Genomic DNA, 17,800 nt, shown 5'->3' on the forward strand with positions numbered 1-17,800 from the left:
GAGAAGGGCCCAGCCGGGCAGGGCCGGCCGGGCCGGGCCACCCACGCTGTCATCTTTTGTGCAGAGCCGGCGGGGACGCCCCGGCCCAGCCCCCGCGCGCGCCCCCGGCCCCGGGCCGGACGCCCCCGCCTCCCGCCCCCGGCCCCGCCATTGTCCGGCCGCGCCGCCCCCGCCCGAGGCCCGGCGGGCGCCCCCGGGCCGGGCGGTTAACGCCCCCAACCGCCTCGCGGGCCGGGACAAAGCGCGGCGGCCGCGGCCCGAGCAGGCCGCGCCCGAGGCCTGGGCCTCGCGTCCCGGGCGCCCGCCCGCAGCCCGGGGCGCGGCGCGGGGGCGGCGGCGGCGGCGGCGGCGGCGGCGGTGGCGGCGGCGGCGGCAGGGCCCGAGCTCGGACGCGGCGGCCGCCTCCCCGCGGGCTCACCTGAGGCGGCGCGCGCGGCCCGGTCCGGAGCAGCGGCGCGCGCTCCCCCGCCCTCGGCGTCGCACCCCCAGGCCCCGCTCGGGCCGGGCCCCGCTCGGTCGCTGGCGGCCGAGCCCTCCGCGAGCGCCCCGGGCGGGGCTTATGAGGCCGCGCGCCAGCTCCGCCCTGGCTCCCATTGGGCCCCGAGCCCACGCCCGCACGCCTATTGGCTACGGCTGACAGCTCCGCCCCTCCCCTCCGCCGGGCCCATCAACATCGCACGGCCCGCCCCCCGCGCGCCTCGATTGGGCGGGCGACGGCGCTGGCCTCAAGTCCCCATTGGCTGAGCGGCCGGGACACACCGGCGCCCACCCACGTGCCCGGTGACCGGCTCCGTTTTCATTGGAAGCGGCGCACGCCAGCCAAGACAGCCGCTACCAACCCGACGGCAGCTGGGCCTCGGATTGACAAGGGCGCCTCGGGGACCGCCCAACGACCGCACGGGGACAAGTGAGCATTGGCTTACGGGGTGAGCCCGAGGCGCGGACTGGCTGAGGCGAATGCCAATCAGGGCCCGGGCCCCGCCCCGCTTATCAGGCTGCGACTGAGTACGTGAGACCCAGCACAACATCAGCACCCGGCCCGAGAGGGACGGGGAAGGGGTTCGAGACCCGTGGCCGGAACTCGGACGCAGAGAGCCCCAGTTCCTTAAGTCCTGACGTGGGAAGCAGCTCCCGAGCAACCCGTTCTGCAAAACAGGAGAACGAAGAGCTGGAGAAATAAAAAGTCACGCGGCAAGCGTCCCTCGTCTGCCCCCCAAAAAGCCAAATTTATTTCCATCGCGATCAACCAACCTTTGCAAAGCCTCAAGGCCCACCGGGTAGTTCGGTGCGCTCTCCCGAGTTCCCTAACACCAAGGTTCCAAGCTCACCTGGGCCCCACACCTCACTGGAACCTGGCTGGGCCTCAGTTTCCCCCAGGAAGTGGGTGAGATGGTGACACACAGGCACACGCTCACCGACCCCCCCGGCCCCTCCCCAAGAGACGTTGCGAGAATGAGCGGGACGCCGCACACACAGGGCTTGAGCAGGTGGCTTCATCATCACTGCTTGTGCAGTAGGCAACAGTGGGATGCATCGCGGGTAGCTCGCGGGCAGTCTTGTGAACTGGCAGCCGGGCGTTCGTTTCCCAGTGACATCAATGCACCCACACCGTAAACCGCCCCCAGGAGGTCAGGCACCCTGAACAACCCCCGCGGAGGTCCCGTCTTCAGCGCCCAAGGTGTCGCTGTCCACACGCATCTACAGGGTACCAGCCCCGTAATTTGGGGCACGGGACACTCCGCAGCACTTCCAACTGTGGAGCAGTTTAACAAGAGGGCGGTCTCCACGCAGTGCCCTGGAATGATCCCCTACACACTTTCGTGAGCAAGCTGCAACATGGTTCAGAATTCGGTGTCCACTAACCTACCTTAGGGAGAAGACACACGGGGTCCCGGGTCATATGGTCTCCAAGAGTTCGCATCTGGGACAATGCACAGAGAAAGGTCACCCGGGCAGAGGGAAAAGGAAATCTTTGGAGAGAGGAGAGAGCCACACCAGGAGAAAACGTAGTCGGTGGGGACTTGAATCTGCTCAGGGAGATTGTCCGTTCTCGTGGGACCATATTCATAGACTCCTCCTATAGTTAAAATTTAACTTTAAAAATGGGAAAGAGCATCTGCCCCCAAGGAACTCCCTAACCAGTGGGAAAGACAAATGTCCTTTGATCACGGTAACACAGTATCTGAGGTACAACAATGGAGGGTCCCCCCCCCAAAAAAAAAAAACCACACAGGCCTTTTGCTCTCCTGTAAGACGGTCAGTTCCAGGTATTTGGAGAACAGAGACTCAAAAAAAAAAAAAAATTTTTTTTTTTTAATTGGAGCACCTAAATAGGTATCAACTTTCTTATTTTCTCTGGGGAGACTTCTTTTTTTAAAAAAATGCCATCTCTTGTGTAAAAATTGAACATTAACAATTGTAGAATCCAGAGGTGCCTGGGTGGCTCAGTGGGTTAAGCCTCTGCCCTCAGCTCAGGTCATGATCTCGGCGTCCTGGGATCGAGCCCTGCATCGGGCTCTCTGCTCAGCAGGGAGCCTGCTTCCCTCTCTCTCTCCCTGCCTGCCTTTCTGCCTACCTGTGATCTCTGTCTGTCAAAAAAAATAAATAAAATCTTTAAAAAAAATAAAATAAAACACCAATTGTAGAATCCAGAGAGTGGCTGTTTATTTCAATTCAACTTTTCTGTTTGAAAGTTTGCATGATAGAATGTTAGGGAAGGGGCACCTGGGTGGCTCAGTAGGTTGAAGCCTCTGTTTTTGACTCCGGTCATGATCCCGGGGTCCTAGGATCGAGCCCCTCATCGGGTTCTCTGCTTGGCGGAGAGCCTGCTTCCCCCTCTCTCTCTGCCTGGCTCTCTGCCTACTTGTGATCTCTGTCAAATAAAAAAAATAAAATCTTTTTAAAAAATAAAAATAAATAAAAATTTTAAAAAGAATGTTAGGGAAAAAGTACAAGCGTTGCCATTTAGTTAAAAAAGGTCCTATGCAAAGTAGAAAGGACACAGGATTTTCAAATGGGCAAACTCTCTGGAGGATAAATCAATTGGGTTTTCTCCAGGTCTTTGCAGACTGGTACAAATCTCATGAAAGGCTGGGACTGGGAGGGCTAGTACCCCTCCCTGAACAAGCCTCGAGCAGCCCAGGGCCAGCTCACTTTGTTTTTGAAGATTTTATTTAAGGAGGGGGCAGAGAAAGGGAGAGAATGAGCCAGGGGAAGGGGCAGAGGGAGGAGAGAGTATTTGTCAAGCAGACTCCACACGAAGCCGGACCTGGGGCTCACTCTCACCACCCTGAGAGCTGAAACCAAGAGTCTCGTTCAACTCACCAAGCCACCAGGTCGCCCAGGGCCAGCTCATTTCTAACTGGTCACCACCTTCCCCATATGGGCAAGGTGCTGAATTGAGCCTCCCCTCCCAGACAGGCCAGTCCAATGCATAGAGATGCTTGGAAAGGTAAACTCCTATGTGCTTTAAAAATGCATTTTTAGGGGCACCTGGGTGCTTAATGGGTTAAAGCCTCTGCCTTCGGCTCAGGTCATGATCCCGGGGTCCTGGGATCGAGCCCTGAATCAGGCTCTCTGGAGCCTGCTTCCCTTCCTCTCTCTCTGCCTGCCTCTGATCTCTGTCTGTCGAATAAATAAATAAAATCTTAAAAAATAAATAAATAAAATAAAAAATAAAAATGCATTTTTAGAAGTATACATGAAGGAGGAATTCTTTTATTTAGTTACTTTTAAGTAGATTCCTCCCTGGGTATAAAGCCCGACTCTGGGCTTGAGCCCATGACCCTGAGATCAAGACCGGAACTCAGATCAAGGGTCAGACACTCAACTAACTGAGCCCCACAGGCGCCTGTGGAAGAGGAATCCTGACCGTCCATTTCACTCCAAGTACATATCACTAGCCATACATGTAGTAGGTTTCCTATTTCTTTTTTAATCTTTTTTTTCCCAAAGATTTTATTTATTTGACAAAGATCACATGTAGGCAGAGAGGCAGGCAAGGGTTTGGGGGGGAAGCAGGCTCCCCGTGGAGCAGAGAACCCGATGTGGGGCTCAATCCCAGAACCCTGGGATCATGACCTGAGCTGAAGGCAGAGGCTCAACCCACTGAGCCACCCAGGTGTCCCCGGTTTCCCGTTTTTGAGCGCACACACACAAACATACGCACACCAGCCCACACCTCATGTTTGTTTCCTAAAGCGTTAGACGAGGTGGTCACTTACAAAATGAACTGAAATGAATAGAAAACCAGCCCAGGGCAGTATGTATAACAGCACTGTCCTCACCTTGTGTCTAAATTTGTATACACCTGTGTAAGTGCCGTGGCTGTGCCACAGACCTAGGTGAGCCAGTTCCCCTCCTCTCAACTGCATAATGGCTAGGAGTCAAAACTGTGTTAGAGGGCTCCGTTGAGACTGAGCACCGTGGTGCCGGGCATACAGGTGCGCAACAGGTGTAAAGAAAGCCTGACCAGGTGAACCAATTTTATAACCTGGAGTGGGGGCACCTGAGTATCTCAGTCCTTAAGCATCTGCCTTTGGCTCAGGTCACAATCCCAGGGTCCTAGGATCGAGCCCCACATCATGCTCCCTGCTCTGTGGGAAGCCCGTTTCTTCCTCTCCCACTCCCTGTTTGTAGTCCCTGTCTCGATATCTGTCAAATAAATAATATCTTGGGGAAAAAAAAAAAAAACCTGGAGTGGAGGAAAAGATGGAGCATGCTGTACATCAAAAAATCAGCTGCGGGGCGCCTGGGTGGCTCAGTGGGTTAAGCCGCTGCCTTCGGCTCAGGTCATGATCTCAGGGTCCTGGGATCGAGTCCCACATCGGGTTCTCTGCTCAACAGGGAGCCTGCTTCCCTCTCTCTGCCTGCCTCTCCATCTACTTGTGATCTCTGTCAAATAAATACATTAAAAAAATCTTAAAAAAAAATCAGCTGGGTGGATTTATTTAGTTAGTTAGTTATTTTTAAAGATTTTATTTATCTATTGGACAGAGATCACAAGTAGGCAGAGAGGCAGGCAGAGAGAGGGGGAAGCAGGCTCTCTGCTAAGCACAGCGCCCGATGTGGGGCTCAACCCCAGGACCCTGGGATCATACCAGAGCCGAAGGCATTGTTTTTAACCCACTGAGCAACCTAGGCTCCCCAGCTGGGTGGGTTTAAAAAGGCAGTTAATCCAGGGGCACCTGGGGGGCTCTGTCGGTTAAAGGGCTGCCTTCGGCTCCGGTCTTGATCTCAGAGTCCTGGGATCGAGCCCCGCATCAGGCTCCCTGCTCAGTAACAGAGTCTGCTTCTCCCTCTCCTTCTGCTCCTGCTCTCCCTCTCAAATAAATAAAATCTTAAAAAATAAACAAATGAAAAGGTGGTTAATCCATCTGATGGTATATTATTCAGCCTTTAAAAGGAGTAAAACATGGACACAGGGAGGAAACCAGACACAGGCCACACAGCGTGTGATTTCAGCATGAAATGTCCAGAACAGGTTCATCCACACAAAGGTAGGGCTTGAAGGGGCTGGGGTCTGGGGGAGTGGCTGGGAGAGGGGACTGATGGGGATGGGGTTTCTTTTTAGGGTGATGAGAATGTTCTAGAACTAGAGGTGATGGTTGCACAACTCTGAATATACTAAAAACCGGTTAACTGAACACTTTAAATGGGTGAATTTTAGGACCCGGTGAAGTGTCTTTCAATAAAGCTGTTACATGACAATAAAAAAAAAAAAAAAAAAAAAAAAAAAAAAACCCAAACCCTATTATAAAAAGAAACATGTCCTAACGTTGAGATGTTTTTCTGCATAGCAATGGCAAGAATGACCTTCTGGGTTTTGCTCATTTTAAGTCACATTGTTCTTAACTCTCCAAATGAAACATCCAAAAAGCCCAGTCTCAACAAGCAACCCACCTCCGTGTGTTCTGTCCCCAGGTGAGGGCCTGCCTGGTGGCATTTCCTCCGCTTGTCATAGCTGGGCACCCTTCCCGTTTTTCCCGTTCGCACTTGACGTTTCCTTGAGACAGAATTGTCTACGGTACAACTGGCTCATTCAAGAAGGGCACAACTCAAAGGACTCTGGTACATCCCCAGATGCGCGCAGCCATCAGCAAACCTAGAACATTCTCATCCACCCCACGAAGCAGCCCCGCTCGCCCCCAGGAGGCTTTCAAGGGCACACTTGACACATGTTAAAGGACCCAGAGAGGCAGAACTTTCTCCTTGCTGTGAACTCAGTCCTGCCCGTATCGCTACTTCACCGGCAGTAAAAGGTGTGGGCAACAGGTTGATGTGAAAAATCATGTCGGTGAATGCAGCCGCTCCCTTCCCTGGAGCCCACCGTTAAACGGGCCTCCCTCTTGGCCTCGGAACTCTGCCCAAACCAGCATTTCACATTGTCGGGACTCACCCCGCCAACACCCTTGGTGCCTACACATCCCTCGGTTGCTGATTCAAGCCGATCTCGCAATGGAGATTGGGGGCTGTCTGTTTCCTCAAATGTTAAAAGTGGGGACAGTGCCACTCCCTTGGCGAGCATTAAGGGACCCCTGGCTCCAAGCTGGAAGGTTTGGTTTGGCCCTTGGCCAGTAAAGGTCAATGCTGGACGCCTCCTGAGTGACACAGGGCTGCGGCATGACATCACGTCTTCAATCTGTCCTGTCCTGAGTGGGCCTGATGCTGCCCGTGGGCAGGGGACAGAGCCGCACCTGCCTGGTGGGCCCCAGAACGACTTGTGAACAGAAGACACAACCCGGTACATCTGTAAAAGGCATTTATTCTGAGAATCTAAAATCTGGACAAAGAACATTGAACTTTTTAGAAAAAGCCTACACGGGATTTTGTCATTTCTTCCTAACACATTAACAAACCTAATAACAAGTAGGAAAGAAAAACTTTTAAAACGGTATCACTCCGGTCTGTCTGCAGTTATGGGATTTAAAATATTCCTGTTCTATTGAGGTAAAAGCTGCAAACTTTGGTAAAGTTAGGAAAAAATAAAATTCAACAAATCATTCCCCAAAAAGTACAAAACCAAAAAAGAAAAAAAAAAAAAAAAAAAGAACCAAAAGCAAAAAACACAACCAAACCCTAAGTTATAGCTTTCTTGGTACATATACAATAACTACAAAAAAATTTCATTCAAAAAAGTACTTTAAAAAATCCCCCTCTTAAAATTCTCGGTTGGTGAGCTGACCAGTCAGTTGAAAGGATCCATAGAAATGAAATCACCCCCCAAACACTCACCCAGAATCAGGAAGTACTGGCTAACCCCAGTTTGCAGAATCTGGCTGGCATTTTCAACAATTCAGTGCTAAAAGAGAGCCCCACGTTTACAACAAAAGAAAGACCCCAAGGCACTTGAACATGGCTTCGAACGTGTGCTTCTGTGGTGCTGTAGGCAGGCTGGCCCTTGGCCACGCGCCCAGCCCCGGCATCAACAGCCCCGGTCCCCCAGCCCCCCAGCCCCCCACACACCCGGGCAGAGGGCTCTGCGTGCAGGGCCACAACACAGAAGCAGACTGGGAGGCATGGCTTCGGGACAGGCGTTCAAACCCGTCGGCCGGGGACCTCTCCTCTTCCCGGCGGGGGACAGCAGGGCCACTACTGGGCACCGCCGTTGCTGGATTTTGGGCGGCAAAACGCGGTCAGGGAGATGTGCTCCTTTTCAGCTGCAGGGGCCAGAGCCACACACCTTGGAAAGATTGCTCCAGGCGGCCGGGAGCCTTCTTGCTCGGCGGCGGCGGGCACTTCTGGGAGCTTGGTGCTGGGGACAGAAGCAGCCATCGCGCCAAGGCGGTTTTCTAATTCCATCTTCAGAAAAAAATTCCATTTTTTTATTTTGCTGATGAACTGCAGGCTTGGTTTTTGTTTTTGTTTTTTTTTTTTTAAACCCAAATAAAACACTGAGAAGTCCAACTTGCTTTCTCTGAGCCGCAATACAAACTCCTGAAAATTTATAGGTTCAAAAAGAAAAAACAAAACGAGACAACCAGGAAGACAAGGCTTTTTAAGGGAGTGGAGAAGAATCTACCTGTTTAAGTTAAGCCCACTAAGAACAAAATAGGGGGCGGAGACCCCTGTGACACGTTTTTTTAAAAACTGCCGGTGAGAAGTGCTCGAGGATCATCGGCCATTGCCATAGCCGGGGAAGAGCTGGTTGAGGGCGGCCTGCAGCGGCTGGTTCACCTGCATGGCGTAGCTCCGGCCAAGGTCGTAGCGGCATGCCGGGCAGCTGAACACCTGGGCCCGGAAGGATCTGTCCAGGCAGTCCTGCAGGAGAGTGCGGGGTGAGAACACAGTCCCTGTCCCACTGTCCCCCGCAGTCACTGTCCCACTGTCCCCCAAGCGACAACCCCCAATCCCACGTCCCCCAGGGCACTGGGCAAGTGGCGACCACTGACCCCACGTCCCCCAGGTACGGGGCGAACAACAGCCACCATCGCGGAGTCCAGAGGCCCCTCTCCCCCGACCCTGGGTCTCCCTTTCTACTTCCAGGCTGGCCTCCCTGGGGTTCCTCGCAGGCCCCAAGCGCATCCTGACCTCCAGTCCTTGGCACGCGTAGCTTGTGCCACCTAACAGTTTGTCCTCTGGCTCTCCTATCACTCATGCCTCGGCTCAAGTCACCTCCTCGGAGGGCCCTTCCCAGGTGACCCTGGAGTGTCAGAAGCAGCCTTCGCCCTACTGGTCTCGAAGTGGCACCTTCCACCTTCTGGAATCACCTCGTCCTAACAACGTCCTTTTTTTCTTTTTCTTTTGAAGATTTTATTTATTTGACAGACAGAGATCACAAGCAGGCAGAGAGGTAGGCAGAGAGAGAGGAGGAGGCAGGCTCCCTGCTGAGCAGAGAGCCCCATGTGGGGCTCCATCCCAGGACCCTGAGACCATGACCTGAGCCGAAGGCAGAGGCTTTAACCCAATAAGCCACCCAGGCGCCCCCCTAACAACGTCCTTATGTGAAACAGGCCAGACACCCCCACCACTTGCAGCGGGCTTGCCGACCCTGCCACAGACTACGTGCTCAATAAACCTGTGCCAGTGACAGGACAGGATGAAAGGCCGGCAGGATCTCTGGCCCTGAGCCAGACCTCTGGGTTCACACGCCATTCTCAACCGTGGCACAGCTGGAGAAGCCAGCCAGGTGGGACTAGAGAGCGAATGGGCAGGCAAGCCCTGGACAGCCAGCTTCCTGCTCGCGAAAACAGGGAAGGCACCACCACTTGGCAAACACTAGGCAGGTAGGTGCCCACATCTCGAGGGCAGCATCGGGAAACAGGGTGAAGGTCAACCGTGCCGAAAGCCTGCCAAAGCCACAGCACACGCAACCACGGCGCACGGCCGTGGCTCCTGCTCCCATCTGTAGAACTCAATTCCTTTCCCAACAGTCCACAACCTTGATCCCAGAGACTGAAGACCATTCTTTCCACTCAACACAACTAAGGCTTAGGGCCACGGTCACAAATCGGGCTCTGAACTGCTGACACCCCAAGTGTCCATCTCTACACCTCAATGTTATTCGCCCTTAAAAAGAAAGGGAAGGGGCGCCTGGGGGGGGCTCGGTCAGTTGAATGTCTCGACTCGGGTCCCAGCTCAGGTCTTGATCTCAGGTTTGTGAGTTCAAGCCCCATGCTGGGCATGGAGCCTACTTTAAAAAAAGAAAAAGGGGGGCGCCTGGGTGGCTCAGCTGGTTAAAGCCTCTGCCTTTGGCTCAGGTCATGATCAAGCCCCGCATCGGGCTCTCTGCTCAGCGGGGAGCCTGCTTCCTCCTCTCTCTGCCTGCCTCTCTGCCTACTTGTGATCTCCTTCTGTCAAAGAAATATATAAAATCTTTAAAAGAAAAGAAAAAGGTGGGGGAATGAATCCTGACAGCTGCCACGACGACATGGACACTGGGCTCAGCAACAGGAGCCAGACCCATGACTCACCCCGCAGGACACCACTCCCAGGAGGTCCCCAGATGAGGCCCATCCAAAGAGAGGAGATGGTGGGAGCTGGGGCAGGGGGTGGGGAGTCCGTGCTTTGTGGGGACAGATTCTCTGTTTGGGGAGATAGAAAGTTCTAGAAACGGGTGGTCATTGGACAGAGTCAGTGTGCTTCACACTGCTGAGCTGTACACTCAGAGACGCTTAAGATAGTAATTTTTACTTTGTGGGTATTTTACTACAATCAAGTAATTTTTTAGTAGAGTAGAAACAAAATCAAGTGCTAGGACACGTAGGCCAAAGCCGTCTTCCTGTGACCACTCAGGGGCTGAGTTTCTTGTGGTGACCAGGGACAGACACAAAGGCCAGCAGCCCCTTCTTCCATGGCACCCGTGCAGACTCTGCTGAGACGCTCAGTACCAGACTCCCCACAACCCACGCAGTTTCTGTGGCCTGACCCACCAGCTCTGCCATGGGTGCCGTCTGTCCGCACCCAGCCCAGACTACTGTGGCATGGAGGCTGGCCGGGAAGGGGTTGCCTCATTTCTCTTCACGAGGCACGGGGGCTCCTGGGTGGCTTTCCAAGGCCACAAAACCCCTGCTCGGGGCACGCGGAGCTTCTGTCCTGGGCCACACAGCGGGGCTGCAGGGCCCGAGGACAGAGAAGAGAAGGGCCTGACCTGCCGCACTGGGGGATGGTCACAGAGCCCTGGCCCTGGTGAGGCAGCGGACACAGGAGCCTAGACCAGGATAACCCCAAGGCGAGAAAGGGGGCTGGCAGCTCAGCGAGGCGAGGCCAGTCCATTACGCCCCAACTATCTGCCTGCACTGCCCACAAGTTCCTCCAGACCGAGTCTGACTAGAAAACACTACCAAAAAGCCATTTTCCCCACTCACCAGCACACCCAGCTGTGCAACTCTGCCTCCCGATGATGCAGGGGGCGGGGTCGAACCACTGCTCCTCAGGACACCCCCGCAGAGCGCAACCCACCCCAGCATCAGCACGGCTGCAGAGGAGACCTCGACCTCCGACCCCCCACCCCCCTTCTCTCTTCCAGTCCAGCCCTCTTGACTGACAATCCTCCAGGCCCTACTTCCCAGCCCTCGTCCCCTACAGGCCCCCACTGCTCCAATCTGCATGCCTGTCCAGGCTTCTGTGCATGCCATTCTGTCCCCCACCTCGAGATTCCACCTCCTCTGGGAAGCCCTCCCTCCCACTCCTCTAAGAGCCAAACATCTCAGACCTCTCCAGCCCAGGCCACGGCATGCTCAGTCAATGTTTGTCACACCCAGACCTCAAGCTAGGACTGCCACCCACCCTCTCCCGTCCTGGACCCCCAGCCATCTAGGAGGCCGGGGGAGAACGTTCTGGAGACAGGAGAACCAGAGAACACTCCTAAGGCAGGTAGTCTATGACCTGCTGGAGGGACAGGCAGAGGACCAACGTGGCTTAAGGTCCCAGGGAGGTGGGCAGGAGGAGGACAGTGTTGTCTGAACACCACCCCCCGCTCCGGCCCGCAGCCGCCCCCACACCTTGCACACGTTGTGCTGACACACGGTCGTGATGGGCCGGAACACGAGCTCCTGGCAGCAGATGCACTGGAACGCCTCCTCCACTTTACTCAGGAACTTCTGGAACTGGAGGAGAGCGTGTGAGAGCGGACTGGACCCCCCTGTGACAGTGTCGGACCTGGTGCCCCTCAACCCTCCAGGGGCCAGAAGCAGCTCTTGCCCATGTGAGGACAAGAAACACAGCCCAGAGGAGCGAAGGCCAAGGCCCCGAGACCAGGTGACCAGGACCGAGAGCCCGGAGAGGACGCCAGAGGTAACAGACCAACTCCAAGGTGGGAAGGGTCTGTCCGGAGGGAGGCACAGAGAGCCCATTCCCCCCAGGTATGGGCTGTGGCCGGAGGACACCAAGCTGGCAGCCACCCATCTAGGTCACGCATCCTGCTCAAGGCAGAGGAGGATCCAGAAGAGACAGGCCTGGTTCAGCAGCTCAGAATGCTGAACACAGACAGACCTCCTGACCCAACGGTCCCATGCAGGGGACTGTGCTTGAGGCGGGGAAGCTGCGATGTTCACCGCCCCCCACTGTGGCTCAGCACCGCGGTCCCAGCAGGGGTGCATGCCAGCCTGTGGCCACCAGTGCCCACCCACAGGTGAATGCACACACCCAACATGGTCCGCCCCCATGCCAGGTTACTCGGCCTTAAGAAGGCAGGGACCCTGACCCCTGCACGAGGGGAGCGGGCCCCGAGGACAATGAGCTCAGGGAGAGTGGCCAGACCCAGAAGGACCCGTCCTGCAGGACCTCACTCCCAGGAGGGCCCCGAGGAGTCTCGTCCACACAGACGGAGAGGAGAGGGTGAGAGCCAGGGGTGGCACAGGGAGTGGAGAGTCCGTGCTTCACGAGCACAGAGTCTCTGTGTGGGGAGATGGAAAGTTCTGGAGACGGAGGGTATGGGGTGGTCACAGGACAGGGTGAGTGTGCTTCCCGCCACTGAGCTGTGCACTTAGACACGTGGCAATGGGGAATGCTTTCTATTTCACCCGTAAACAATGACGAGGGGAGAGGACGTCCAGGCCAGGTAGGGGTGGGGGTGGCAGGCACTCACTGTCCCGTCTTTGAGCGACTTCAGGATCTCACTCCACAGCTTAGTGTTGCTCTGGTCCTCCTTGATGAGGCTGCTCTGCTGGGCCGTGAGGCTGTAGGGCTCTACCTTACTCTTCTTAGGGGTCCCTCCCGGGGACCCAGCGCCAGCCCTGCCACCTGCAGGGACAGAACAGAGCGGGTGAGAGCGGGCAGGTGGGCAGCCGGGCCCGCACGCAGGGAGGCTGCCCGCAGAGACCCCCACCTCCGGACTTGGTCTTGCGCTTGCCCTTCCTGGGGGACGTGAAGGTCCCCTCCTCCTCCATCTCCTCCTCGTCCTCCTGGGCCTCTCTCTTGCTGTTCTCTTTCTCCTTCTCCTTCCTGGCCCGGGCCTCCAGGTAGCCTTCCGGGTACTACAAGAGGAGGGAGTTGGCCGTGAGGACCACTGGGCGGGGGGCGTTCCCCCTTCCTGCCCCCTCCCTCGTGGACAGATCCCCCCCCGGCCCAGCCCACACTGGCGCCTCCGAGACTTGGACTCCTCCTCCCGACTCCGCCTCTAGGGAGCTCTGGGAAGTGAGCCTCCCATCACCCAACGTACCAAGGACAAGAGGGCTAGGGCACCCCGTGCACCTGATGGGGCAGAGGCGAAGCGGTGAACAGGGCAGGAACAGAACATGCTCGCCGTCAGATCTGGCGACTAAGAGCGTCTAATCGTTCTCCTCACTGATTCGTTTAGAGGTAGGCAAGCTCTCCCACGAGGGGCCAGGCGTCAGCCCTCCCAGCCTCAGAGCTCCGAGGTAGCCCAGAAGCCGGCAGGGCTCAGAAGGGAATGGACCAGTGTGGCTGGGCCTCCAGCGAACGGATTTACAAAGACATGGCCCCAAGGCCTTGGCTTCCCAACCCAATTTTGAGGAGTCTGGGGCCCCCCCAGGGTCTAACAGGCATTACTTGAGGAAAACCCCCGACTCTGAGGCACCTCCGATCACGGGAGATTTCTCCAGCATGTCATCTAGAAACTGTCCAGCGTCTCCGGCAACACAAGTGTGACGTCACTGACACCCCCACCAGAGGCTGGCAGCTCCCATCCCGCGGCTATTTTTCTCCCCTGTTCCTTAGCTTCTGAAATTCTCCATGGTGCAAACATCAAGTGCAAGAGACAACTTCGTGACCCCGGGGGGAGGCGCTATCTGATTCTCAGTAGCAATTAAGATTCCTTAAATAGTCCCACACTGAGTTACCAGCTGTGAAGAGACTCGCCATAATGAACAGAAACACCATAATTATGGGGCAGAAAGGGCGCGCCGCACACCGGCTGAACCCTGGGAGCTCTAGCTGCTGCACGGAGGGGAGCGAGGGCTCCGGGGGAGCGTTCCTCCCCACATCCCGCCGGTTTTTTGGGTTTGCCCCTGTGCACCTGGAGGCGGCATGAAGCCTAGCAAAAAGGAAGAACCCAGAGGCCACGTGGATGTCGCACAAACTCCTCCCAGAACACAGCTCTAACAAGGAGGCCTGGCTCTCCACCCTCAAATTATGAATGTGAAGACACCACCACCAGCTGCCCACCACCTAGGTCTACTGGGTGGGGGCAAGGGGGGGGGACCAGCTCGGTGCCTGGGAATTCATTTAAGATCACAGGAAACCCACGAGTTTCGGGTCAAGAAGGCAAGCTCCCACGGTCCCCAGTGACTGGCCAGGAAAACCGGGCTGTGAGCAGGACAGCGTGGGGCCTGGGCTGTGGGGCAGGAGGCTCCGGATGGGCTGGGCCTGGGCGCACCTGCATGGTCAGCCCCAGCTTCTTGATCCGGTCCTTCCCTTCCTTTGTCCAGGGGCCAGGTTCAGTGTCATCCCTCCGCAGGAGATAGCGCCACACCAGGAAGCCTGACTTGCCCTTCTCTGGCCAGTACCGCACCACCTGTGGGGAAGCCCAGGGGAGGTCGGCGGGGGCGGGGCCGGCAGGGGCGGGGCGGGGCCGGCAGGAGGGCGGGGCCGGCAGGAGGGCGGCCATTCACCTTGTAGATGCCGTCGTACCGGTTGCCCTCGGCAGGGGCGTACTTGCTGTGCTTGCGACCTTTCACGTTGCGCACCACCCGCACCGGTTTCCCGGACCGCCAGTCCTTGGCCTCGGCCCCCTTGCGGTCGTTGATGGGGGCACTGCAGTTCAGAGCCAGCGCCCTGGGGGAAGAATCACTGTGGGTTGGATCCCATTTCCAACCACCCAGAGGAGAGCCTCTCATTCTCACCCCTAGAACCTGTGACTGCGACCTTCCTTGAAAAGTGGGTGACCGCAGATGCGTTCAAGCTCAGAGGAGATCAGGGGGCACTAGTGTGGCCCTAAAAGCAACAACTGGTGTCCTGCTAAGGAAGGGTTAGTGGAGGTATAGGAACGGGGGAGAAGGCCACATGAAGGAAGCAAAGGCTGGAGGGACACCGGAGACCACCGACGGCCACCAGAAGCTGGAAGCAGCAGGGAGGATCCCCCTCCAGAGGTGTCAGAGGGAGCACAGCCCAGCCCACCCCTCAAATTCAGAGTTTGGGCTCCAGAACTATGCAAGAGTAAGTTCCACAGATGGAGGTGTGCGAACACAGGCAGGGCCTTCGCACCAAGGGCCACGTGGGCCCCGGGACCGGCAGACCAGGGCTCAGGCTCAGCACCTCCTTCGGGACCACTCCGGAGCCTCGCCACTGCTTCAATTATATCTTTGATAACCTGAGTTGAACTTAACTTTTCATGGTCATTGGTGCTCTGCACTCTTGTGAATGACCTGTATGTCCTTTGCTTTTCTTCGTTTTTTTTTGTTATTGATTTGCAAAGCTCTTTATATAGGAAAGCCTAACCATCATAGGTCATGTTTGCAGCACACCCACCCCACAAATAGTCTGCCTCTTCATTTTACATATGGGTTCTATTGATGTAATTTATAATATTTAAGTTATCAAATCTCCAGCTTTTCTTTTGGCGTCAGAATGCTTTTTGTGCTTACAAAGTCCTTCCCCATCCTGTGGTCTGGGGTCAGCAATCTCTGGCCCGCTCCTTCGTTTCGCAAATAAAGTTTTATTGGAACACAGCCATGCACGTTCATTTATGTGGGCTTTGAGGCTGCTTTTGTGTTGTGATAGCAGAGTTGAGTGGTTACAACAGAGGCCTAAGGGAAAAGTTTTCTTTAACACATCTGACGGACTCACGAGCCTTTAGCAAACAGAAGGGAAGAAATGGATCTCATCATCTCTACATTCCATCACACTTGTAACAGGAATCTGAACTTCCTGACCATACACCCTAAAAAAGACCCAACCCTCTCCCCGTGTAGCTGCCGGAGGATAGGGCAGAAGCCTGCTAGCAAAGAAAGGAAACCTGTTTCTGCAAACCTGTTGGTGTTGGTGAGCTTTTGGTCACAAGACTGTTCTGCAGTCCGCTTGTTGCCAGAAAGATCTCGACCACCGCTGCCTGTGTACGTGAAAGAGTTTCCGTGGTCCTGAAACAGACAAGGAGGCCAGGCTGAGCCCTCCAGACACAGGAGGAGAGACTCGGCCAAAAACTACCCCGCACACACCTATCGAGAGGACAACCCTCAAAGACACAGAATGAGGAGAACCCAGGCGTCCGTGTGCTAGCAGAAGGAGACCAAGCTAGCGCAGCCGTGATGGACCACGGTACCGAGGCTCCTCAGTACATTAAAAACAAGTTACCGTCCCATCCAGCAGTCCCACTTCTGGGTCTATACCCAAAAGAAGTGAAAACCGGGCCCTGAAGAGATGTTTGCATACCCATGTCCACAGTTATATTATTCACAAAAGCTAAGTGTGGAAATAACCCCACTGTCCATTGGGAGATGAAGGATACACATGGTACAGTCCATCTACACAACGGAACACGATCCAGCCTTAGAAAAGAAAGGATCCTGACACCTGCCACGATGGGGAGGGACCCCGAGGACGCAGGGCTCAGTGAGAGGAGCCAGACCCAGGACACATCCTGCAGGACCCCACTCCCAGAGGAGTCCCGTCCCCAGAGGCAGAGAGGAGACGGTGGGAGCCAGGGCTGGGGCAGAGGTGGGAGTCCGTGCCTCATGGGGACAGAGTCTCTGTGTGGGGAGATGGAAAGTTCTGGAGACGGAGGATAGGGGTGGCTGTACGACAGTGGGAGTGTGCTTCATGCCGCTGAGCTGTGCATTCAGAAATACTTGAAAGAATAAATTTTATGTGTATAGAATTTTTATTTTATACATAAATTTTTAAAAATCTGGAACAGCTCCCCCCACACTCACCACGTCATCCTCATATCCCCCAGCCAGGACCAAGGAATAAGCCCCATCGTTGCTCCGGCCGTGGATGCCCGCCACATGAGGTCGATGGACCCCCGACTCGCTGACCTGCGCAAACCACCAGGTGATAAATGGCACCTTTGGGACTGGCTGTACAGAGCAGCTCAACCCAACCCTTCTGGCTCCCACTTCCAAAGCCAGCGGCCTGACTTTTCTGCCGAAGCCAATCACACCTGTTCCGAGAGCCCCTCCCCCAGAAGCCCCAAGTCTGAGCCACACCGTGGAAGGACCTGGCCTGAAGTCCAACCCTGTCACCTGCCCCCAGGGTGGTCCTTGCCCAGGCGCAGGGGCTTCTGGGAGGCCAGTACCCGTGGGCCCGGCCCCAGAGCCCAGGAAGTCGGGGGGTACCTGGACTCTGAACCTCCACATGGTGCCCACAGGGATCCCCGGGATGGGTCCGTAGTGGTTGGACGGGACGATGGTGCACTCCTTGGTACGCCCCACGCACGCCATGCCCTGTCCGTCCGGGACCAAAGGAAGAGCAGAGTGAGCGCATGTGGGGCAGGGAGGGTGGTGGGGGCGCGGGGTGCGGGGCGTGGGGCGGCCTCACCTTGCCCCAGTCCCGCTGCGAGGAGGACGTGGCTGACGCCATCTTCGCCTTCTTCTTGCTCTCTTTCAGCTTCTCACCCGCCAGCACCACCTCACTGGCGTCATTCCGACACTCGGGGCAGTACCTGTGACAGCAGGGACGTCACCTCCTGTCCCTGCCTCCCGCCCCCGCGCCCAGCCATCCTGCGCGGTCCGGGGAAGGGAGAGCATTTCAGTCTAAATTCAGGAATATTAAGCAGGAACCCAGCCGCCCCCGATCCCCAATCGGACGTGCTCAGTAGCCACGTGTGCCCTGACAGGTGGCACAGAGCTAGAACATTCTGCTGGACGCCCAGACGCTCGTCCCTCTCCCCCAGGCATCTCCCAGCGCTGCCCAGCAATGAAGGTAAAGCTCATCTGGGGATACCGGACACCCCCAGGAAAACTCG

The 17,800-nt window shown here is 56.1% G+C and overlaps 2 protein-coding genes across 6 annotated transcripts in view; both read right to left on the minus strand.

Moving 5' to 3' along the window:
* Positions 1-544, minus strand: part of KDM4B (lysine demethylase 4B) — a 132,031-nt gene extending 131,487 nt beyond the window's left edge. Inside the window, exon 1 of the mRNA XM_045086069.1 lies at positions 419-544. The gene's annotated coding sequence lies outside the window, so the exon portion shown is untranslated. The remainder of the gene's footprint in view (positions 1-418) is intronic.
* A 6,199-nt stretch (positions 545-6,743) lies between these two features.
* Positions 6,744-17,800, minus strand: part of UHRF1 (ubiquitin like with PHD and ring finger domains 1) — a 33,548-nt gene continuing 22,491 nt past the window's right edge. For all 5 annotated transcript variants that reach the window (XM_045086085.1, XM_045086079.1, XM_045086075.1 and 2 more), the window contains 10 exons: positions 17,374-17,497; positions 17,172-17,279; positions 16,767-16,871; positions 15,868-15,974; positions 14,511-14,673; positions 14,276-14,413; positions 12,767-12,914; positions 12,527-12,681; positions 11,442-11,546; positions 6,744-8,259 (listed from right to left, as the gene is read on the minus strand). In XM_045086085.1, coding sequence (XP_044942020.1) covers positions 8,113-8,259; positions 11,442-11,546; positions 12,527-12,681; positions 12,767-12,914; positions 14,276-14,413; positions 14,511-14,673; positions 15,868-15,974; positions 16,767-16,871; positions 17,172-17,279; positions 17,374-17,497 — 1,300 coding nt within the window. In that variant the 3' untranslated portion in view covers positions 6,744-8,112. The remainder of the gene's footprint in view (positions 8,260-11,441; positions 11,547-12,526; positions 12,682-12,766; positions 12,915-14,275; positions 14,414-14,510; positions 14,674-15,867; positions 15,975-16,766; positions 16,872-17,171; positions 17,280-17,373; positions 17,498-17,800) is intronic.

The sequence above is a fragment of the Mustela putorius genome, unplaced genomic scaffold, assembly GCF_011764305.1.
Source record: "Mustela putorius furo isolate JIRA1106 unplaced genomic scaffold, ASM1176430v1.1 tig00000095_pilon_pilon_pilon, whole genome shotgun sequence".
NCBI lineage: Eukaryota > Metazoa > Chordata > Mammalia > Carnivora > Mustelidae > Mustela > Mustela putorius.